General features: G+C 36.6%; 1 protein-coding gene across 1 annotated transcript; it reads left to right on the forward strand.

Annotated features, from left to right (window-relative positions):
- The first annotated feature begins 20351 nt into the window (after positions 1-20351).
- LOC113093169 (uncharacterized) lies at positions 20352-21782 on the forward strand. Its single transcript, XM_026259030.1, has 4 exons — positions 20352-20568; positions 20700-20990; positions 21413-21690; positions 21771-21782. Exons 1-4 carry the CDS (start codon positions 20352-20354, stop codon positions 21780-21782), a joined length of 798 nt encoding a protein of 265 aa, XP_026114815.1.
- The last annotated feature ends 901 nt before the right edge of the window (positions 21783-22683 follow it).

The following is a 22683-nucleotide window of genomic DNA, read 5'->3' on the forward strand; positions in this document are numbered from 1 at the left end:
CAGCTGTCCTGTCAGTCTAATTAAGGATTATAACACGAGAGCTCTAAAATCTTTGGTTTGCTGTTAAGTAAACTGTCATATTAGCAGAAAAAAAGAAAATAAAAAAAGGACTGATGATTCATTCTCTGTAGATGCATTTACCAAATGGATAGGATGATTTTCAATAGCCATATCTTCATTTACAGTCTTAGATAAATGCATAATTAAATTAATGAAAACACTTCTTTGCATTTTACTTTATGCATTTGTGTTTGCTTGTTTATTCATTGCACATATGCACATACTATAATTGTATCACCATAATTTGAGATTCTCTTGTGCTTTGATGGTAGCAACACTCAAGGCACAAGTATGGGTGAAACCTGATGGTCATGTTCTCATACATGATTTGAGATCATCCAAATATAATATTTTGCTTAAATATAATCAAGAAAACAAAACTATTGCTTGCAAATGCAGATTTTACTTTCTGTCCTAGTGCTAATGTGCATATCTGATGTATTTGTAGCATTTTTACATAAACTAGATAATTTCTGTACACTTTTTGAACTGGGTTATTCTGAGCCATTGAACCTTACCTGCAAATGTCCACACACTGATCATTTGTCTTTCAGCCTTTTGTGCAATCTGTTCAGGATTATGTTCCCAAACATGGTGAGTCTTGAGGTCCAACTCGCCAAAGACAATTTGCTCCATTTGTCCATGATCTTAACAACAAGCACAGTGTGGATGCTCAGATAACAGCGTGGAGGGGCACACATGCACCAGAGCGGAGATGATAGGCAGAGTTTAACTCAGTTTTGCTTATGGGATGTACTATTAAATCACAACAGTCCTTGCGCCTGTCTAGCACATTTCTGCCTAAAAAAAGAATAATAACAATAATAGTAATAATATATATATATATATATATATATATATATATATATATATATAAAATAAAATAAAATAAACCACATGCATGCTTTGTTTCCTGAACAAATTTATATTAAGCTATATTTACCCATTTACAAGAGATTTAAATTTATTACATTACATTTGATTTAGACTTTTATATAGACTTTCAAACAGATTATCAAAATGAAAACAACACAGAACATAATAATATTTTCAGAAAACAATCATTACTATATATATATATATATATATATATATATATATATATATATATATATATATATATATATATATATATATATATATAGTAATCATTGTTTCCTGAAAATATTATTATGTTCTGTGTTGTTTTAATTTTGATAATCTGTTGCATATTAAAATCATTCTAAAACTGACTATTACCTGCTGTAAAATATTATATGTAGAACAATAAATGTAAAAAATAAATGCAATATATATATATATATATATATATATATATATATATATATATATATATATACATATACATATATATATATATATATATATATATATATATATATATATATATATATATATATATATATATATATATATATATATATATATATAGGTGCATCTCATTCACTCAATTTGAATATTGTGGAAAAGTTCATTTATTTCAGTAATTTGTTCATTCATTCATTCATTCATTGACAAAAGACTAAAGTAGTTTAAGTCTTTGGTTCTTTTGATTGTGATGAATTTGACTCACATTTAACAAACACCCACCAATTTTTCATATCAATAAATTAGAAAATGGTGACATGCCAATCAGCTAATCAACTCAAAACACCTGCAAAAGTTTCCTGAGCCTTCAAAATGGTCTCTCAGTTTGGTTCAATATGCTACACAATCATGGGGAAGACTGCTGATCTGACAGTTATCCAAAAGAAAATTATTGACACCCTTCACAAGGAGGGTAAGTCACATTACTCCAACATTAATTGCCAGAGAAGCTGGCTGTTCACAGAGTGCTGTATCCAAGTATGTTAACAGAAAGTTGAGTGGAAGGAAAAAAGTGTGGAAAAAAAGATGCCAACCAACCTAGAGAACCACAGCCTTATGATGATTGTCAAGTAAAATCCTTTGAGTGGACTTCACAGGGAATGGACTGAGGCTGGGGTCAAGGCATACAGATGTGTCAAGGAATTTGGCTACAGTGGTTGTTTCCCTCTTGTTAAGCCACTCCAGAACCACAGACAACATCAGAGGCATCTTACCTGGGTTAAGGAGAAGAAGAACTGGGCGTTTTGTATTTAATTTGGAAACCAAGGTCCTAGAGTCTGGAGGAAGGGTGGAGAAGCTCATAGCCCAAGTTGCTTGAAGTCCAGTGTTAAGTTTCCACAGTCTGTGATGATTTGGGGTGCAATGTCATGCTGTCATGCAATGCTGGTGTTGGTCCATTGTGTTTTTTGAAAACCAAAGTCAATGCACCCTTTTACCAAGAAACTTTGGAGTACTTAATGCATCCTTCTGCTGACCAGAATTTTGAAGATGCAGATTTCATTTTTCCAGCAGGATTTGACACTTGCCCACACTGCCAAAAGCACCGAAAGTTGGATAAATGGCCATGGTGTTGGTGTGCTTGACTGGCCAGCAAACTCACCAGTCCTGAACCGCAGAGAGAATCAATGGGTATTGTCAAGAGGAAAGTGAGAAACAAAAGATCAAAAAATGCAGATGACCCGAAGGCCACTGTCAAAGAAACCTGGTCTTCCATTCCACCTCAGCAGTGCCATAAACTGATCACCTCCATGGCACTTCAAATTGAGGCAGTAATTAAATCAGAAGGATCCTCTACCAAGTATTGAGCACATGTACAGTAAATTAAAACATTTTCCAGAAGGCCAACAGTTCACTTAAATATTTTTTGATTGGTCTTATGAAGTACTTTAATTTGTTGATAATTGGTGTCTTTTTGTTAAATGTGAGCCAAAGTAATCACAATTACAAAGAATCAAACTTAACCTTATCAAAACGTATGTTTTGACTATGTTTTAACTTATATTTATATATATATATATATATATATATATATATATATATATATATATATATATATATATATATATATATATATATATATATATATATATATATATATATATATATAGTTTTATGTTGAGAACCAACAAAGCCTGAGTGATATATTTCAAGATGTTTTTACTTGTGTTATCCCAAAAGTTCCCAAGGATTTGTAAATTCAGGGAAATTCAAAATTTTTTATAATCTATTGTCCCTTGTCATTGTAACCTATCAATTATGTAATATCCACATTAAACTATTGCATCACTGACCAGTATATTGGGGACATTACCTCTATTTCATGACAGGGGAACTTATTGCGATGTTCCTTTTTTGCATTTTTCATTCGGTAATTTTAGGTAAAACATGATGTTACTGAAACCATCTATAATAGTTGTTCCCAAACAGGTTCCTGGAGGCCCCACAACATTGCATGTTTTCCATGTCACCTTGATCAAACACACCTGATTCAGATCATCAGCTCATTAGTAGAGACTCCAAGACCTGAACTGGTTGTGTAAAACAAAGGAGAGATGTAAAATGTGCAGTGTCTCTCAGATTTTTCAACATTTGCAAATCTATTTTGAATGAAAGCTGTTTCCTGTCCTGCAGGGCAACACACTGAACTGGTTTTGTATTAAACCAGCATCTGCAGTTTTGATAATAGGAAATAACATCTGCAATCTTGCTCAAGGCTTTCTGCAATACTCATTTGACTTCATCATTCTTCGTCAAACTAATACTGCCACCAAACAATCCAAAGGACTCGGAGAAGAACTGTTCATACAGTAGAAAATTATCATTATTATTATTATTATTATTATTATTATTATTATTATTATTATTATTATTATTATTATATATAAATTTTTTAAATTACATATTGAGCTTCACACTGTTCTAAAACATAATTGAACGAGACAAATGCAGGACGATGGAAAATGTTTTTAAGTTTGAAAGTACAAATGGTTTTTGAATAATCCCAGCAATAAACTGTTTTAAGAAAACCAAAATGGGATCGAAACTAACAATTCAATTCCATTCAAGTTCATTTGTATAGTGTTTTTTTATTTTTATTTTACGATACAAATCTTTGTGAAGCAACTCTAAAGCAAATAAAATTTCTACAACTTTTAGTAATAGCTTGTACAGTATGTAATAGAAATGTATGGAAACATCAGTTAAAGATGTAATCAAACAGACGATGATCACTATTAACATAGTATAACAATATATATATATATATATATATATATATATATATATATATATATATATATATATATATATATATATATAAAATGCAATCAAACTTACAGTAAAATTTGGTAGTTCTGTATGTTGTATCAGGGTTGGCATCATCTGAGGTCCTCGGGTGACACTATCTCCTCTCAGGTGCTCTGAAGAGTTTCTGCCGTTTACAGTGATTTCTGGGTTAGTACATTAAGTGTTTAATTTAATAATGGCCATACATTAAACAGTTATTAGTAGGAGTAGACCATTAGCCGATCTGATAATTGTGAAATCTAAATTCCACAAAGAGCAGAAGCCAAACCTCAGAGTTTAGCTATAAATTATTTAAATTGTCTGAATTCAATTACATTTACTGTTTAGAAACATGTTTATACACCATTGCTTCATAAAATTCTATATTGCATATATTGACACTGAATTTTCTTGTTTTTCTGCTATGTTCAACATGTTATAGGCAGAACAAGACACAAAAATGTAATCAGTGCTGAAACAACCTGCAACTATAATGCTACAGAGGACAGTGTAAATGCTGTAACCTGTTAATACGAGAGCTGAAATAAATATGTGTGCTGTAAAACAGGCCTTAGGCTGATAACTTGTGTAAAAGTTATGGAAGCCTGTAGCAGCTCTAGGTCTTCACAGCAAACCGGCCAGCTTTGATAGACTTCGTGGCAAGAGAATTTCAGTTGTGCAATTTCCTTAGAAGCATGTTTTTTTTTTTTTTTTTTTTTTTTTTTTTTACTTTCCGATTTTGTAGGGAGTGAGAACAAGCTGGTATGAAAGGGGATTAGTATTAGAGACAATTTATCTGACAAAGGCTTTCACTTTTTAGTTCTGTCCGAATTGGCGATAGTTCAGCAATGAGGCTCTTAGAGACCAATGTGATAAAGAGCTCTCCATCTTGTCTGCTTTTGTCCTGCACTACAGGAAAATGCAAGGAGCTTTCTAAAGGTCATTTTATCGACTGATCACAACTCCATTTTGTGAAGTAGTAAAAAACTACATAGCTTTTAGCTCCTTGGCATTGTGAGAAAAATAAAATAAAATAAAATAAATATAATAATAATAATAATAATAATAATAATAATAATAATAATAATAATAATAATAATAATAATAATAATAATAATAATAATAATAATCTCATGGTTTCAAAGGGAAATAGCTGTGTCTTTTAACAAATCAGTAATTAAAATGATCAATCATCATGTTTGGCACATTCCAAAGGCTTGAATTATAGCCTATGTATGTATGTGCTGTAAAGAAAAAAAGATATATATATATAAAAAAAGAGCTCTAAAAATCATGACTAATTCATGCAGTATCTGTCCAATATCATGCTAAATTAGATAAGTGGTCTTTCACACATGAGGTATTTTGAGCAGTTTATTTAACACATTCTTTTGATATCATATACATTCACAAATATAGTTATGTTATTTGGATAATTAAAAACCTTTTTTTTTTTTTTTTTTTTTTTTTTTGACTAAAGTGGAGTTTTGCACATTTTCTATTTTATATTTACAAACTCATACCAATATCATACAAATTAATATCATGCAGTTGGTCACACCAATCAAAATAATTTTACAGCAACATGCAATGTAAAATAATTCCATAAACATTGGGAACAATGTACTGTATATAAAGGTATTTTCCTGTACCTATTGTACCTGTATTTTCTGCCACGCATAGCTTGTGCTTTAGGGTTAACAGAAATTGTCCACAAAATTAATGGGTCATTTCCAGTCAGAAAATTCTTACTACATTTTCCTTTTGTCTCTCTCTCTCTTTTTCTTTCACTGGGTCTAGTCTAATAACCTTATTTATCAGAAATATTGCAAACTTTAAACATTAAAGTTAATAATGCTGAGACCAAGGGTTCAGTTCTCAGGGGACAAGAGTAATGGCAAAATGTCTGCCAAATGTATACTTACTATAAAATGAATTATTAAATGTGAACACAATTTAATTGCTAATAAATTGTACAACAGTATTTTTTTTCCAACTTGTTTCAAGCATTAACCAAGTGATAATATATTAGTTCTTATTTTGTAACAAGCATTTGTGTTGCAGTATTCTTATCAGTCGTCTTGTTGCTCATTTGTCAGTGTTGCTGCTAAAGGTCTATCTTCACCAGATACACAGCTTTTGACATTTATCTGTGCACCTGATGATAAGCCAGTTGGATCAATGGATGCAAAAAAATAAAAAAAAAGTACATGTGAACGATGCTGAAATCTGAAATTTAAGGATTCGACCTGATTACTGATATATGTGATATATCTAATGAGGTGCCATAGCAGCAATAGATTATTTCATAGGTGTGCTGTTATATTCTTTCCACAGTCATTCGGGTGCTGCAAACATGTTCTGAAATAAACAATCAATCAATCACCTTTATTTATATAGTGCTTTAAACAAAATACATTGCGTCAAAGCACTGAACAACATTCATTTGGAAAACAGTGTCTCAATAATGCAAAATGATAGTTAAAGGCAGTTCATCATTGAATTCAGTTATGTCATCTCTGTTCAGTTGAAATAGTGTCTGTTTTTATTTGCAATCAAGTCAATGATATCGCTGTAGATGAAGTGACCCCAACTAAGCAAGCCAGAGGCGACAGCGGCAAGGAACCGAAACTCCATCGGTGACAGAATGGAGAAAAAAACCTTGTGAGAAACCAGGCTCAATAATGTGCAAAAGCTTATGAAATATACGTGTCTGATGGTGGCAGAAAGATGCTGTAGCCACCAATAAATATATGATTCATGTTGTGTTTAGAACCTTAATTACTTGCATCTCTAGCCAGCTGGCGAGCAACACTCTGAGGATGTTTGATACATTTTCAAGAGTCCTGAAAGAGAACTTCTATGTCTTCTTGTGAGCAAATATGAATGCAGAGAAAATGCCAAAACTCTGAGGTTAGACAAGTTCATAGTGATCATTGTTGTTATTGTTTCTAACATTGTGTTTTTTACAGCTTTTTGCACCAAAATAATGTGTCTGCTTTGGGGAAGCATAAATTACCCCCCCCCCCCCCCACTACATTTCTGAAGAAAACAGATGTGACAGATGTTTGCCAATCCAAAACTCACATAAGGTTTGGATGTGATGTGCTGCCTGGTCGTTGTTATGCTGTTTCCATGGTGTTCCAAGTGGCTGCTAGATTGTTGATAGCATGTTTTGGGTTGTTCTTAGGGCTTTTGTAGCCTGTTTCTAGGATGGGTGATTGCAATATTAATTATTTACTGTAATATTGTAATTTTTTCTTTAACGATTATCAATTATGAGAATCTCTTTGCAAAAAAAAAAAAAAAAAAAAAAAAAAAAACCTTGAGAATCCAAAACCGTTCACTGGGTGATGACGCCTGTTACAATGCAGGGCTCACAACATCCCTTCGGACAGGCATTCTTTATATTTTGGTAGCCCTAAATTATTTGCCTATTATTATTAAATTTAACTAGTCTGAATAAAAACAAGATATTGGCTAAACTTCACTTTGGACAAATCAGCATGATCAAAAACTTCAGTGATCATATTTTTTTGCAACATCTCACAGTTCGGATCACATTACAGGTTTTGAGTCACATTCTGGACAGTCTGTGTTGTGTTTTTCACTCCCCATTTGTCCTGTTACCTAGTTTTCCCATGTGTTTGATGGTTTATTGTTTATTGTTTCCTTGTTTCCAGGTTTCTCATTATTTGTTAATCCTATTCACCTGTCTGCCCCTAGTTATCCACCCTATTTAAGTTCTAGCCTGTGTGCAGAGTGCCGTTGTCTGAAGATGGCCCTTGAGGAATTCCCTGCCTTTGTAGAGTCAAGTCAAGTCAAGTCACCTTTATTTATATGTCTTTACAGGGGATCTATATCTGGGTATCATCTAGTTGTACTGATCTCCGCTGTCTTTCAGGGCTGTAGAATTCCTCTCCAGGTGCTGAGCCACTATCTGGTCTGGATATGTACTGTATCCGGGTGACCATCTGATATGGATACAGACTGGATCTGGTGGCTATGGTGACCTCGGAATAAGAGAGAGACAAAAATTAGTGAGGATGCCATTCTTCTAACGATGTAGCAAGTGTTCCCGGTTCCGGTTTACCTAATTAATACAGCCTAAAAATCCTTTAATGGATTTGGTTATTAGAAGTGTATAAGTGTGTTATATGTAAGCCAGATTAAAGAGATGGGTCTTTAATCTAGGTTTAAACTGCAAGAGTGTCTGCCTTCCAAACAGTGTTAGGTAGGTTATTCCAGAGTTTAGGCGCTAAATAGGAAAAGGATCTGAATTGGATACTCTAGTTCCACTTTTAACCCAGTGCCCAGTCCACTATCTCCCCACTGTGGGGATAGCATGCCCTAGCCCACCGCTGATGGAGAGCCAGAGCCTGCCACAACCGACGAGCAATCACCGCATGGAGCAACAGTGCTGAGGATCACTGCAGATCCAGAGCTGCTGAATGAGGTGAAGGTGTGTGAGCCAGCAACAACACCTGCCACGAGGGAGAAAGCTGCAGATGGTGTGAGTGCAGAGAGGAGCCCCACCCCCTGCACCATAGCTGAACGTGAGCTGTGTATGCTTAAGTTCTGGCTTGAAAGCATGGAGCCTCACAAATGCCCGCTCTCCCACCCTCTCCTGCCTTCTCATCAGCTGTCGTCTGGCAGCCTCTCTGCTCACCTTAAGCCCACCATCTATGCTTTGCAACCTCTGCGGAACTGCCATCCTCTGGCTGTGGATGGAATTTCCTTTGACTCCACCTCCAGCCTCTAAAGGGGAGGTCACACTAGACTTTAAACGTGCTAAATTATTTCGGACGTCGCTGCGAATGGGCGGGAGCCAGACAAAACGGTCTCTCCACAGTTATCACAACATGGATTAATATGTGCTTGTATTGTGTCTTTTGCGACGGGGTCGAAAGCGTCTTATTATATTGCACTCTCTGTATCTCTCTCTATCTCTCTCTGTATAAATAAATATGCCCTAAGCAATAAAAAAAAATAAAACGTCCTCATTCAAATGTACCATCTGTTCCTGTTTCCACTGACACTATGAACTATGCAGCTTCTTTTTTATTTTATTTTTATAATCTTTTAAATATGTATTATATAAAATAGGACGCAGGCTACAGCTAAAGTTATATATTGCTTCCTTACTTTTCTAATTTCTGTAAAGAGAGGTCACGCAGTGACGTATCGATCTTCTAATGGTCCCACATCTTCACGTGATGCGAATACGCAGGTCAGAGTTCCCCAAACTTGAACTTTGGAACGCAACGAAATGCAAAATTTTCCGCATGAGCTTGCGTTTCCGGTCTGACGCATTCGCATGCGTATGAATGGAAGTCAATGAAGAGAAAAGTGCAGTGTGACTGCCCCATAAGCCCTGGACCCTGCCTCGGCCCATAGACCCGTTGGCTCCTTGCTCCCTCCTCTCTGAAATGACCAGGCAGTCCACAAGCTCCTGCAGGCTCCCTCATCCCTCAAACTCTGCTTTGTTTTGGTATCGGCCATCCTGTGCCTTGGGACTCCAGTCCTCCGGCTTCGCCTGGCTCCATTAGGTTCCTTCCTCCGCCTCAGTCCTCTGTCACTCTGGCTCCACCATGAATCCATGCATTTGTGTCGGTCACTGGCACCATCTGCTCCACATAGGACCCCCAGATCATCACCATTGCCCTGGCTCATTGTCTCTCTGTCTCCTCCACCACCTGCTCCTCTGCTGTTGGTAGGCCCCCTGGAGTTGCCAGCTTCCTCCATCGACTCCACCGTGAGTTGACATTATGGCTGTGGCCTGAGTCCAGCTGGGCTCCTCCTGCTCCTCCTGTCTCCTTTCTGGATCCTCCCTCCTTCCTCCTCTGGATCCTCCCTCTTTGAATCTTCTGAATCTCAACAGTTTATACCAAGTGTAGAGGAACAAGCCGAAACTGATTGCCACACTAATCGATGGCACAAACAGGGAGCAAGACCCAAAGGAAAACGAGACATCAGATTGTCACGAGTTTCTCGTATTGCTGCTATAGCCTCCTCTACCCCAGATACGACTATGCCAAGGCTTGCAAATACTGGCATTCTACCACCCTTTATACATCTTGAGAACAGATTTGAAGCATTAATGAATGTGGGTGAGGAATCCCCAAATGTGAATAAAACATCTGTTGGATCAGCCAGAAGCTAATACCACTACTAACAGGTGCTCAAGGTCAAGTAGACAGCGGCATTCAGCTCAGAGCGCAGCCAAGCCCAGGACTCTGATAGTGATTGACTCTATTATCAGAAACATCCATAGCAGGACAACAACAACATGCTGCCTTCCTCAAGCAACGGTGTCTGATGTGAACAAAGATCTTGTAATATAAAAGGAGTGAATTTCATCAACAACTTCAATCTTTAAACAGCTCCTCAGTACCTACCCGTGCCCCTCCTCTTCCGTTGTTCTACTTTGTGAGAACGCACAAGGAAGGTGAAAGGAGGCCCTGTTACCTAGTTTTCCCATGTGTTTGATGGTTTATTGTTTTCAGGTGTTTCTCATTATTAGATCATCCCCCTCACCTGTCTGCCCCTCGTTATCTGACCTATTTAAGTTTTAGCTTGTGCCATTCTCCTTGGTTTACATATGTAGTGCACTCCATACACCATATGTAGATATATATGAATGGTTACATAATATATATATATATATATATATATATATATATATATATATATATATATATATATATATATATATATATATATATATATATATTTATATTTATACATCTTTGCAAACTTCTTGAAAATGAAAACTTAGCATTTATATTGATTAATATTAGCATTAATATTGCTTGTTAATGTTACTACACTTCGAATGAAGTTAACCTGTGGTAAATTCAATTGAATAATATTTGGAAAGGCACACATCTCAATAATAGGTGTAAAAGCCAATAATGCATATCAGAGCAAAAACAAAGCCCTGTGGTCAAAATAACTGCCTGTAGAGCTCAGAAACAGGTTTGCATCAAGCCACACATCTGGAGAAGATTTCAGAAAAGTATTCTGTTTCACTGAAGGTTCACAGAGACATGTCCACATGAAGTCTCTGTTAACCTTTAATGGAAGAAGACTGAAAAAAACATGGCTCTATATAGAGCTGGCTTTCTGGCTAAACTGAGCAACTGATGGAGAATGGCTTTGGTTTGAGTGGTGAACAAGAACCTGATGGTCACTCTAGTTGAGCTCCATGATCATATGTGGATATAGGAGAAATCTACAGAAGGACAAACATCACTGCAACACTTCACTGAACTGGGACTTAAGGCATAATGGCTAAATTAAATCCCCTCTTCAGTGAAGACACATGAAAACACACTTCAAATTAGCAAAAGAGCACCTAAACGACACCCATACTGTGAGAAACAAGATTATCTGGTCTGATTAACCTCAATTCCAATTCCCAGCATCATGAAGGAAACCAGCTATGCGATTATATAGCATTTTATGTAAAATTGCATGATTTCTCGATTGCCCCAAGTTCTATCCTAACAAAATACTGAATTTATTTTATTTTTTTTTATATTTTTTTTTCTTCATTTATTTTTTTAAACTATACTAATATTTTAAAGTTTATTGCATGACAAAAAAAAAAAAAAAAAAAAAAAAAAAAAAAACACCAATAAATTTAAATTTATAAATAAATAAAAGCATTATGTTGCCATATATATATAAGAGTGCTGCATTTACCTAAAGTGGAACAGTTATGAACTTTACAGTAAACTGTAAGTCTTTTCAGAGTTTACAAAATTGAATGGCAGTGCATCAAAATTAATTGTCATCAGTTTGCCAAAAGTAACAGAATTTCTTAAGCACCATTTACATATTATTGGTAGCAGTTAGACATTTATTTCACACCAAATACAATTTTTGAAAATACAAACATGTTCATGAATTCAAAAGTTTATATCAGAGCGACTTTACAAACGATTTGCACAAAATCCTGTTCTGCTAATGTTTCATTCATTCAAGTGATTATATGTCTCCAAAATAATCAGATTTGAACCAGGGGCAGTTGTGTCTAAAGCCAGTTCTGAAGCAGCATTCACACCCTGTCGAAGATGACAACGTGACATTTTACTCAGTGATGTTTTACTCAGTAATGTTTTACTCAGTGACGTTTTACTCAGAGATGCTCACCTTCCTCAGACTATGCATTTCTAGGGAGGCTTTCACACTAGCACTTATGGTTCAGTTCGTTTTGGATAAAGTGAACGCTGTTTTCTAAACTCGGGTGTGCAGCCACGGACCTTATGCCTTATCCTTTCAGACTTTGACAATATTATTTGACAATGTAAATGTTCTTTGCTTGATTTATGTATGTAATTTATTTGTTGTTTGAATAACAATGGAAATTAAAGCACAACTTACAATGTTTTTATTAAATTGTGATCAGCTTAACTACAAATTCAGCAGTTTATTTTTGATGTGACACAACAACTGTATTTGCTACTTTCAGATTTGGGAGGAAGAGTCACGTGAGAGAACAGTTGTTACACAAGCAGCACTAAATGTCATAAACTTCTACTCTGTTTCCAGTTATGTGAGAGAAACACAGTTCTAGTATAATTTAGAACAACTAGTTTTGACCTCCTTGATCTTTCCAAAGTGCAGTAAATACAGCCTAAGCTTCAACTCATACCTCTATTCACAGTTATTTTAAAAAGGTTGTTGGTCATTTCAAAGACCACTGTGAGAGCAGACCCTGCCCGACTCATGTTGTTTGTCCATCTGTGTGCTTGTGGTTAATGTGTGCTGTTAACACCCCTGAGAGAACAGCCCAGAATTCCTCCTTCTGTGTGTGTAATGACATTTTGTGTCATTAAGGACCACAGGCATGATTAGACCTGCTGTTTGTCTCAAAGTTTTGCATCTGCGCAGATACTATCCATGCATGAGGGTTTTCATTAAGTTTAACATTACAGTAATGTCAATGACACTTCATCAAAAATGATCTACATTCTGTTCAAATTTACATCATTGCAGTTCAACAACACAGGACCATTTTTTGAGTAAAATAATTGTAATAATAATAATAATAATAATTTTTATAATATGTTTATAATATTTTTATAATATTTGTATAATAATAATAATAATAATAATAATAATAATAATAATAATAATTATTATTATTATTATTATTATTATTATTATTATTATTATTATTATTATTATTATTATTATTATTATTATTATTATACTACATACTATGCGGTTAATGACCCAAACTGTACTCAAGCTTGGGTCACCAACACACAAGCACTTCTGTGAAGTGAGTTGGAACACATGCACTACCCACCAGTCTCCAACGAGAATTTGACTCGTTAAACAGGCAAGCGGCTACACTTCATTAGCTTATTGAAAATGTTCTTACAGCCTGTGAAATGGCAAAAGTGACAGAATAAGCTTGGGAATGAGCAGGGAATGGTGCCAATAGAAAGGTAAATACTTTAAAATAAGAAGCATGAACAATTTGCAAGTATGATAATGTCTTGAAGTGCTCATATTTTCTCTGTGTTTCAATGACACTTTTGATCCCATGGGGTCTATTAGGCGGATTAATGGTGAAACCCAGCTGTGGAGGTGGTGAACAGACTGGGGGTGGGGCATCTGCTGGAGGCCAAATAGTTGTAGACTACAAACAGCAGTGAACTAATTGTTATAGCTAGTCAGTAGACAGTAGACTAGTCGGAGCTCTAAGTAGCTGCTAGTGCGTGCCAGGGCCAGTCGCATTTCCACTGTCTCTTCCGGTGTTTGATTGTGCCTCGTCGGTGCCTCCTTGAGGCCAACAGCCCCGGTTTTTTGGTCACTACGAAAAACTTGGGCCAAAGCGGGCCAGCTGGGGCTAGAAGAGTGGTTATGAACAAACGCGGAGATTCTCTGTGTCTGGAGTGTTGCGCTGCAGAACATTTCATAAAGCTAACAGCTATAACATCAGCATTAAAAACTTTTAAAAATAAGTTGAGCTCAAAACTCACTTTCAGTGTTTGTTTGAAATAACTTGATCTGGTGTGGATTATAATCACGATACAAGGCAGAAATATTTATAAGTCATGCAAAAGACTATGCACTCTAGGCTTTAACATTACCATAGTAAACATGGTAAATGCGACCAATTGAATAAATCAAACGATAGCTACTTATTCTCTGTCACAGTCGTCCATTTATTTATTAACTTATTTTATCTTTCATAAGTGCCGTCTCAAGAGTTTAGCTCTGCGTATCCTATGTCTATATATAAATAATAATTAGATCTTAATGTGATGTTTATAGGCTACTGTGACTACTAATATACAGAAACAAACTTGACTGAATAAGCAGGCTATGTTCATAATGCTTTGTTTCTTTTTGACTAATTCTCAATCCTGATAAAATTCATTATGATCAGTAACACTTATTATAATAAAACATTGATGCTTTTAGATTTAAATATTTAACAAAGCATCCAAACAAATGACCACTTTTATTGTGTTTGTTTTGTGATAACGCTAGTTCCAGTGACTTATTTCTTAGTTCTAGTTTTCTGATAACATCTCTTTGTTGGTGAAATGATGGGGCTGCATGGCGTTGTTCCTGAGAGGCATTTAATGCACTGGCTCACGCTGGCCCGACAGTGGAAAAGCGGCTAGTGGCTCATTACTCACTGGGTAAACCATTTCCAACTGGTCGGAGTGGATGAACATGGTAGAAATTAAGCTATAATTTGGTGGATAGATATGAATATTACAGCTCCAGTCTAAGATGTCCATTGACTCGTCAAAGACTGTTCATGGATTGTCTGATGCATGTTGCACAGAAAATTGTAGCTGAAAGGCTGAAATAGGCAGTTCCAAACTGATTGGCTTCTTCATCATTTTCGGGAGTCAGAATGCACAGGATTTTATCAATGTGTTTACATTTTTCTAGGCTGCTACAGTAAATATTTCCAATGTAAAATCTGTAAATTTGCCAAATATTATGAGGTTCATAGAATCAAATATATTTAGTTTTCATATGGCTGCAAAAAAAAAAAAAAAAAAAAAAAAGTAAAAAATGAAATAAATAAATAAATAAACACTTCGCTGGAAATAGCTGATTTTGACTGGTCTCCCAGCCTGGACGAGCTGGTCAAAACCAGCCTTCCCCCCACCTTTGTCCCACACCAGTATGCTTACAGAACAAATAGGTCTACAGAAGATGTCATCACCATAGCACTTCACACCGCTCTTAACCACCTTCAACGGCAGGGAACCTATTTCAGAATGCTCTTCATAGATTACAGTTAAGTGTTCAGTATAATTACCCCAGACATTTTAATCAGAAAATTATGTGCACTCGGCCTCTCCCCCTCCATCTGCACATGGATAAAGAACTTCCTCACAAACTAAGGCCACAGAGATGAAGTCCAGAAACTAGAGGAGTGATGCTCTGAAAACAACTTGTCCATCTGGATTTTCAGTAGGCACTTTACTGAACCAGCCCCACTCTACATCAATGGGGACTGTGTTGAAAGGGTCCACACCTTCGAGTTCATGGGAGTACACATTTCCAACAATATGTTTTGTTGTGCTAATAACTCAGCAATGGGTACACTTCCTCAAAATGCTCAGGAAGAACAACCAGGAAGAGTGTAAGCTGCTGGTGTCCTTTTACCGCTCTACCATAGAGTTTGTGTTAGTGTACTACATTTCAGTGTGGTACTCAAGATGCACTGCAACAGACAAGAAAGCCTTCCAAAGAATAATCAGCACAGCCCAAAAAAATCACTGTCTGCTCACTATCCTCCCTGGAAAGCATTGCTCAATCCCATTATCTCTCAAGGGCCAACAACATCAAGGACACATCCGATCTAGGAAACCACCTGCTTAATATTTATCTGCTCTCAGACAGGCGTTACAGATCATTAAGAGCAAAAACCACTCACTTACAGAACAGTTTGTTCCTGGTTGCTTATCAGGAATCATAAAATGCACTAATGTTAAATACTATTCCAACCAAGTTATTATTTATTTATTTAATATAATATATATTTTGATAAATTAACCTGACCTTGTATTGTGTCTTTTTAACGAGTCATAGTTTGCTTGGCACAAACAGTGCTGCAGCACAGTGCTGTTTACTCAAAGACGTGTGTGTGTGTGTGTGTGTGTGTGTGTGTGTGCGTGTGTGTGTGTGTGTGTGTGTGTGTTTGTGTGTGTTTCATGTATGTATGCGTTTTTGTGAAATGAATCAGGAACGCCGGGTATGGCTGAGATTTTGATGTGTCTGCCGGGAAGGGGAATCGAGTCAGCAGGATATAACAGAACAGGCTTGAGCTGCAAAATGGCGCGTGTGACAGAGATGGATGAGCTCAGGCCCAACACCAGAGTCCCGTTTAAAGGGCTTGTCCTGTGGTCCGGCAGGAAGCAGTGTTTAACTGTCTCCCACCTGCAGGCCACAGGCAACGACCAGTAGACTAAAAGACACTTTACCCTTTAACTGAAACACTCATCAGTTCTGTCATATGCTTCAATATTAATCAGCAGATCTGTATATCCAACATGACAAAATTTGCTAATACAATAAACAAAGAGAACAGAGACTGCATATGTTTGTATTGAAAAATATTAAAACAATTTATACCACAGGGCTGTTAAATCTGATCGATGACTTAAAGGGTTACAACTGCGGTGTAAGCTGAATAATTGACTCTGGTCCTTTGAATTATTGAAACATAATGCACACCTTTGGTGTCACAGCTACAACAAAATTACCACCTCGAGTGTGCATTATTATTATTATGTATTATTCAATGATATATTGTCAATTATCCCTTACATATAATATATAATTATATTAATATTATAGTAAAAATTTATGAATTAAATAAATTAATACTTTTATTCAACAAGGATTCATTAAACTGATCAAAAGTGACACAAAATACATTTTGTAATGTAGCAGAATATTTATATTTCGAACAAATGCTGTTCTTTTAAACTTTCTACTCATCAAAGAATCTTAAAACAAATTAATAAATAAATCATTATTCTTACAAAATCTCGAAGCAACACATCTGTTTTTTGACATTGATAATAGTAATAAATATTTATTGAACAGCAGATCAAGCCTTGATAACAGGTATTTTATTTTTGAATAATACTTCACAATATTACAAGTTTGATTGAATAAATGCAGCTCTGGTGAAGAAACGAGACCAAAATTTTTGAATATGAACTGGTCAGCATTAAACAGTGGCTCATGCCATTTGGACACTTACATAATTTAGTGTATGAAAGCCATTACATTGAATGTCACCCAGAAGAAGGAACAAACGCACTTCTAAAACAAAACATTTCACAAAAATATGCTTGTTATTGTAGGTCTTAAATGCCAAGCTAGTAGAAAATGTATTCGGACACTTTTAACTCATCAACCGTTAGTGGATAATGTTCTAGTTAATTTGATGAACTACACATGTGGTTGCTATGATAGAGGATGAACTGACTTCACAAATCCATGGGCTAAATCTGCCTCCAAAGGGCACTTTGGATTGAAAACAATCACAGCTGCCATATAGAAGTGTCTTTCCAAACGAAGTGGTACAACTTTTGAATGGTACAAATGATACAACTTGACTCCCATGATTCTCTGCTTAGGTTTAATTGTCCAATAATTAGGGGTGCTCCGATCACGATCGGCCGATCGTTATGCTTATCTCGTCAGTAAAGCCGGTTCTCTAATCAGCGGTTCATTCCATCAGGTGCATGATTTCACATAGAGCAGCTGTTACTACACAGAGCCGTTGTTAATAGAGAAGATGCGCAAATCCACTTCATTTTCAGCGTTTTTTGGTGCATCTTCTCAGTTAACAACGGCTCTGTGTAGTAACAGCTGCTCTATGTGAAATCACGCACCTGATGGAGCACCCCTACCAATAATGCTGTGTATACGAAGAAACAGTTTTGTTTTGTTTTTTGTTCCTCTACACCCTTCATACTTTCAAAGCTCATGGAATGAGCCCTACAGAATAGAACATATCGCATAAATCACAAAAAATTACCAGTTTATAAAAAGTATATCCAACTCAGGAAAGAAAAGTGAAGTACGTTTCGAGAAAAAGAATGGTCTGATATTTTGTAATCTGCAATGAAATTCATACATTTTAATGAATGATTCTGTGTTAAAATACGTCTCACTATATTTGCCGCAGCTATTCAGTAATATGACATTAGGGGGGCAACATTCTATTTCATTTTTCCCCGTGAACAGGGTTCCTTTCTGAATTCATTTTGAATCCCAGCACATATAATAGAAAACAAAATCAGAAGCTCCACTGTGACTTTTTAATATCCTTGCTGGATCTTGTGTCATATAATGAGTCACACTGGTCTTATTTCCCTCTAAAATCATATCCAATGTTCGTATAACTATAATAGCACATTATCTGGAGATGGGATGTTCAAATATGTTCTACCAGCAGCTACCTGCCTGATGGCAGAACTGGCAAAGTGTGATCAGGGCTCAGCGTTGTGCGTGAATGCGTATCAATAAATCTGAGCTGAGTGTGGAGAAAACAGCTGTGGGGATGTCTCGGCAGAGCCACACTGCCTGCCTCGCTGTTTATTTTTGTTTACTCAGGTTTGCTTCCTCTGAAAAATCTCCAATAACAGCTGTGTCATATTGTCTGCTGTGCTATTAATGGCGCTTGTGTAATTTACGCCCAATCATATGACTTCAACCAAGAACGCAAATGAACCTACATTTGGGCACTCATTAAAACTGCTTGCAGTGTGTATACATATCAGAACTACTTAACTACACTTGTCTGGTTTCCTAAAAAATTCAAAAGCACCGAGCTGTTGATATTCAGCTGTTCTATAAAGTTTGAGAAAATGTGATTTCAGTAGGTTATACAGAGACTGGGCATCTGGAGGAGATTATGAGAGCATTAATAGAGCTGACTATGATATTTCTGATAATAATCAACTTTCACAATCTATATGTACTATTGATGATGAATTGCATCATGGGTGCCTCAGGGCTCAGTTCTTGGACCACTTCTCTTCTCTGTCTACATGACATCATTAGGTTCTGTCATTCAGAAACTTGGCTTTTCATACCGCTGCTATGCTGATGACACTCAACTCTACCTCTCATTCCACCCTGATGATCTGATGGTAGCTATTTGCATCTCAGCTTGTCTAACATAAATTTCTTCCTGGATGATGGACCATCAGCTTCAACTCAACCTTGCCAAGACAGAACTGCTTGTGATTCCAGCAAACCCATCGTTCCATCACAATTTCACAATCAAGTTAGGCACTTCAACCATAACTCATTCAAAAACAGCTAGAAGCCTTGGAGTTATGATTGATGATCAGCTGACTTTCTCAGACCACATTGCTAAACCTGTCCGATCCTGCAGATTTGCTTTATTCAGCATCAAGAAGATCAAGCCCTTTCTTTCGGAACTCCTTGTTCAAGCTCTTGTTCTGTCCAGGCTGGACTATTGCAATGCCCTCTTGGCAGGTCTTCCAGTCAATTCTGTCAAACCTTTACAATTAATTCAGAATGCGGCAGCAAGATTATTTTTTAATGAGCCAAAAAGAATACACGTCACACCTCTGTTCATCAATTTGCACTGGCTTCCAATAGCTGCTCGCATAAAATTCAAGGCATTGAAACATCATTGATGTTTGCCTACAAAACTACCACTGGCTCTGCACCCATTTACCTAAATTTGTTACTTCAGACTTATGTGTCCTCTAGAAGTTTGCATTCTGCAAGTGAACGTCGCTTGATTGTGCCATCCCAAAGAAGCACAAAGTCACTTTTACGGACTTTTAAATTAAATGTTCCCTCCTGGTGGAATGACCTCCCCAACTCAATCCGAGCAGCTGAGTCCTTAGCCATCTTCAAGAATCGGCCTAAAACACATCTTTTCCATCTTTATTTGACCCTCTAACTTTAACACTCAATATTATAATTCTATTCTTTAAAAAATCTAACTACCTTTCTAATCTTTTTGTATTCTATTTTTCTTTTCCTTTATTATGCAATAGGTTGGTTTCACGTGACGTCACATTGCTTCTTCGCGAACGCGCGAAATTCAGATGGAGGGCAGGAAGTGAATTCGCGAGCATCTGCCGTCTGTAAAAATGCCCATGTTTTGTGCAGTTTACGGCTGCTCCAATCGTTCTAACCGTGAAAAAGGAAAGGGTTTTTTCAGAGTTCCAAAGATTGTCGTCCATAAAGGTGAGAAATGTAAAAAGCTCACAGAACAACGACGTAAAAAGTGGATTTTAAACGTACGTCTGCGGTCGGGAGGAGCAGAGTCTGCTAATGCCCGTGTCTGCAGCGACCACTTTGTCGGAGGTATGTTTGCTAGCTAACTTTTTTGTGGCTGTGTTTATATATCTATATAGGTTGTCGTTAAATGCAAATTTACTTAGTAATAATTATTACGTTACCGGTAGTCTAATATGGACTTCATTGTGACTGTTTAGACTGCCCTAGCGCTTTGGTTGACGTTGAGTCGGTAGACTGGGCTCCGACAGTCAACCTCGGTTACCAAAAAATTAAGCCCAAATCAGAGGCATCTCTGCAACGAGAGCAGAGGATGAAGCTCAAGGAAGACAAACAAAGACGGTCGGAATGTGCAGAGGCTATGTTGAATCTCCAACAGACAGCTGAGAGCCCGGATCTAACGCAGACAGCCGAGAGCTCCGAACCGAAGCAGTCAGCTGACATCTCACAGTCAAAGGACATCAGTGGGAATGGGACATTAAATGATCAAGGTAAATTATTGTGCTAAGATGTGTAACTAGCATTATTATTAAATGTTACAAATGTGATTGTCAGAAAATCACCCTGTGTAATTGGACCAGACAACTTGCATGTTTGTAAAAAGGTTGTCAATAAGATAACTTCATATAAACGCACATAATTCATATTCATGAATTTCTGGTGAAACTAATATATTATATAGAGTCATGCAAAGTGAGATAATTCATGCCGATATCTGTTATAATTGAAATGATTATGGCTTACAGCTTATGAAACCCCAAATTCAAAATTAGAATATTGTGAAAAATGTTTTGCCTTTTAAGTTGAATTATTCAAATAAATTAACTTTTGCACGATATTCAAATTTTGAGTTTCACCTGTTATGTTTCACCTGTGAGTTTCACTAATTATGTTCCCGACTGCTATATTGCAGACTATGCAGATGCCGGATGCCAGACGGAACTAACGATGGATGATATTGAGAAAATGGAGGATGTTCTGAGACAGAACACAACAGAGCTGGGAGATCTTCGGACCAAAGCACTGGACTCACAGTTCAACCAGGAGTCCTTTGAAAAAAATGAAGACAAGACAAAGTTCTACACAGGGCTTCCCAACTTCTTGGTTTTAATGCAGATTTTTGAGCTGTGCGAACCCTACATCACATGTGGTCCTATGTCTGTGCTGTCTAAATTTGAACAGTTCATCTTAGTTTTGATGAAGCTAAGACTAAATCTCCCGCTGAAAGATTTAGCTTTTAGGTTCAAGATCTCTCTGCCCACTGCTTCTAGAGTTTGGCATAAAGTAATTGACATACTTCATGACAGGTTAGAATTTCAAATTGAGTGGCCAGAGCAGCATCTACTTCAAGCTACAATGCCAATGGCATTCAGACAGGCATTTGGATGTAAAGTTGCTGTGATAGTTGATTGTTTTGAAGTTTTTATTGAGAAGCCCTCTAATTTACTAGCCCAAGCTCAAACGTGGTCAAATTACAAGCATCACCATACTGTAAAATTTCTGCTTGGTGTTGCACCCCAAGGCTATGTCACTTACATATCTTGTGCCTGGGGAGGGAGAGTCAGCGATAAACAGATCACAATAGAGAGTGGCCTCCTAAAAAACCTGTTACCTGGAGATATTGTTCTAGCAGACCGTGGGTTCAATATTGGTGATAGTGTCGGATTTTACTGTGCTTCACTACAGATACCTGCATTTACCAAGGGGAGAAAACAACTGTCAGCGTATGAGGTGGCAGAAACTAGAAAAATAGCGAATTTGCGTATTCATGTCGAGAGAGTCATCGGTTTAGTCAGAAGAAAATATCAGATTCTGCAAAGCAGGGCTATGCCCATAGAGCACATGGCAACAAAACCAGGTGAGGCACTAGCAATGATTGACAAGATTGGGGTTATTTGGTGTGTCTTGTCTAATCTTTGTGAGTCTGTTGTCCCATTAGAGTAAGGAGGAAGGGAAGGAGAAGAGGGAGGGACATCATTTTGTTAATATGTTTCAAATGTAATATTTCTATCCAATAATCCAATTGTACTGGCGATATCTATTATATGTAATGAAATGGATTCCAATGTACTATTGCACACCATGTTCTTGTAGTTATTTTAACACTTGTTGAAAAATCTAATCTTGTAAATAAACCACCATGTATTATTCTGTATTCTCAATAGCATTTAATCATAACAATAT

The sequence above is a fragment of the Carassius auratus genome, unplaced genomic scaffold (assembly GCF_003368295.1).
Source record: "Carassius auratus strain Wakin unplaced genomic scaffold, ASM336829v1 scaf_tig00214902, whole genome shotgun sequence".
Taxonomy (NCBI): Eukaryota; Metazoa; Chordata; class Actinopteri; order Cypriniformes; family Cyprinidae; genus Carassius; species Carassius auratus.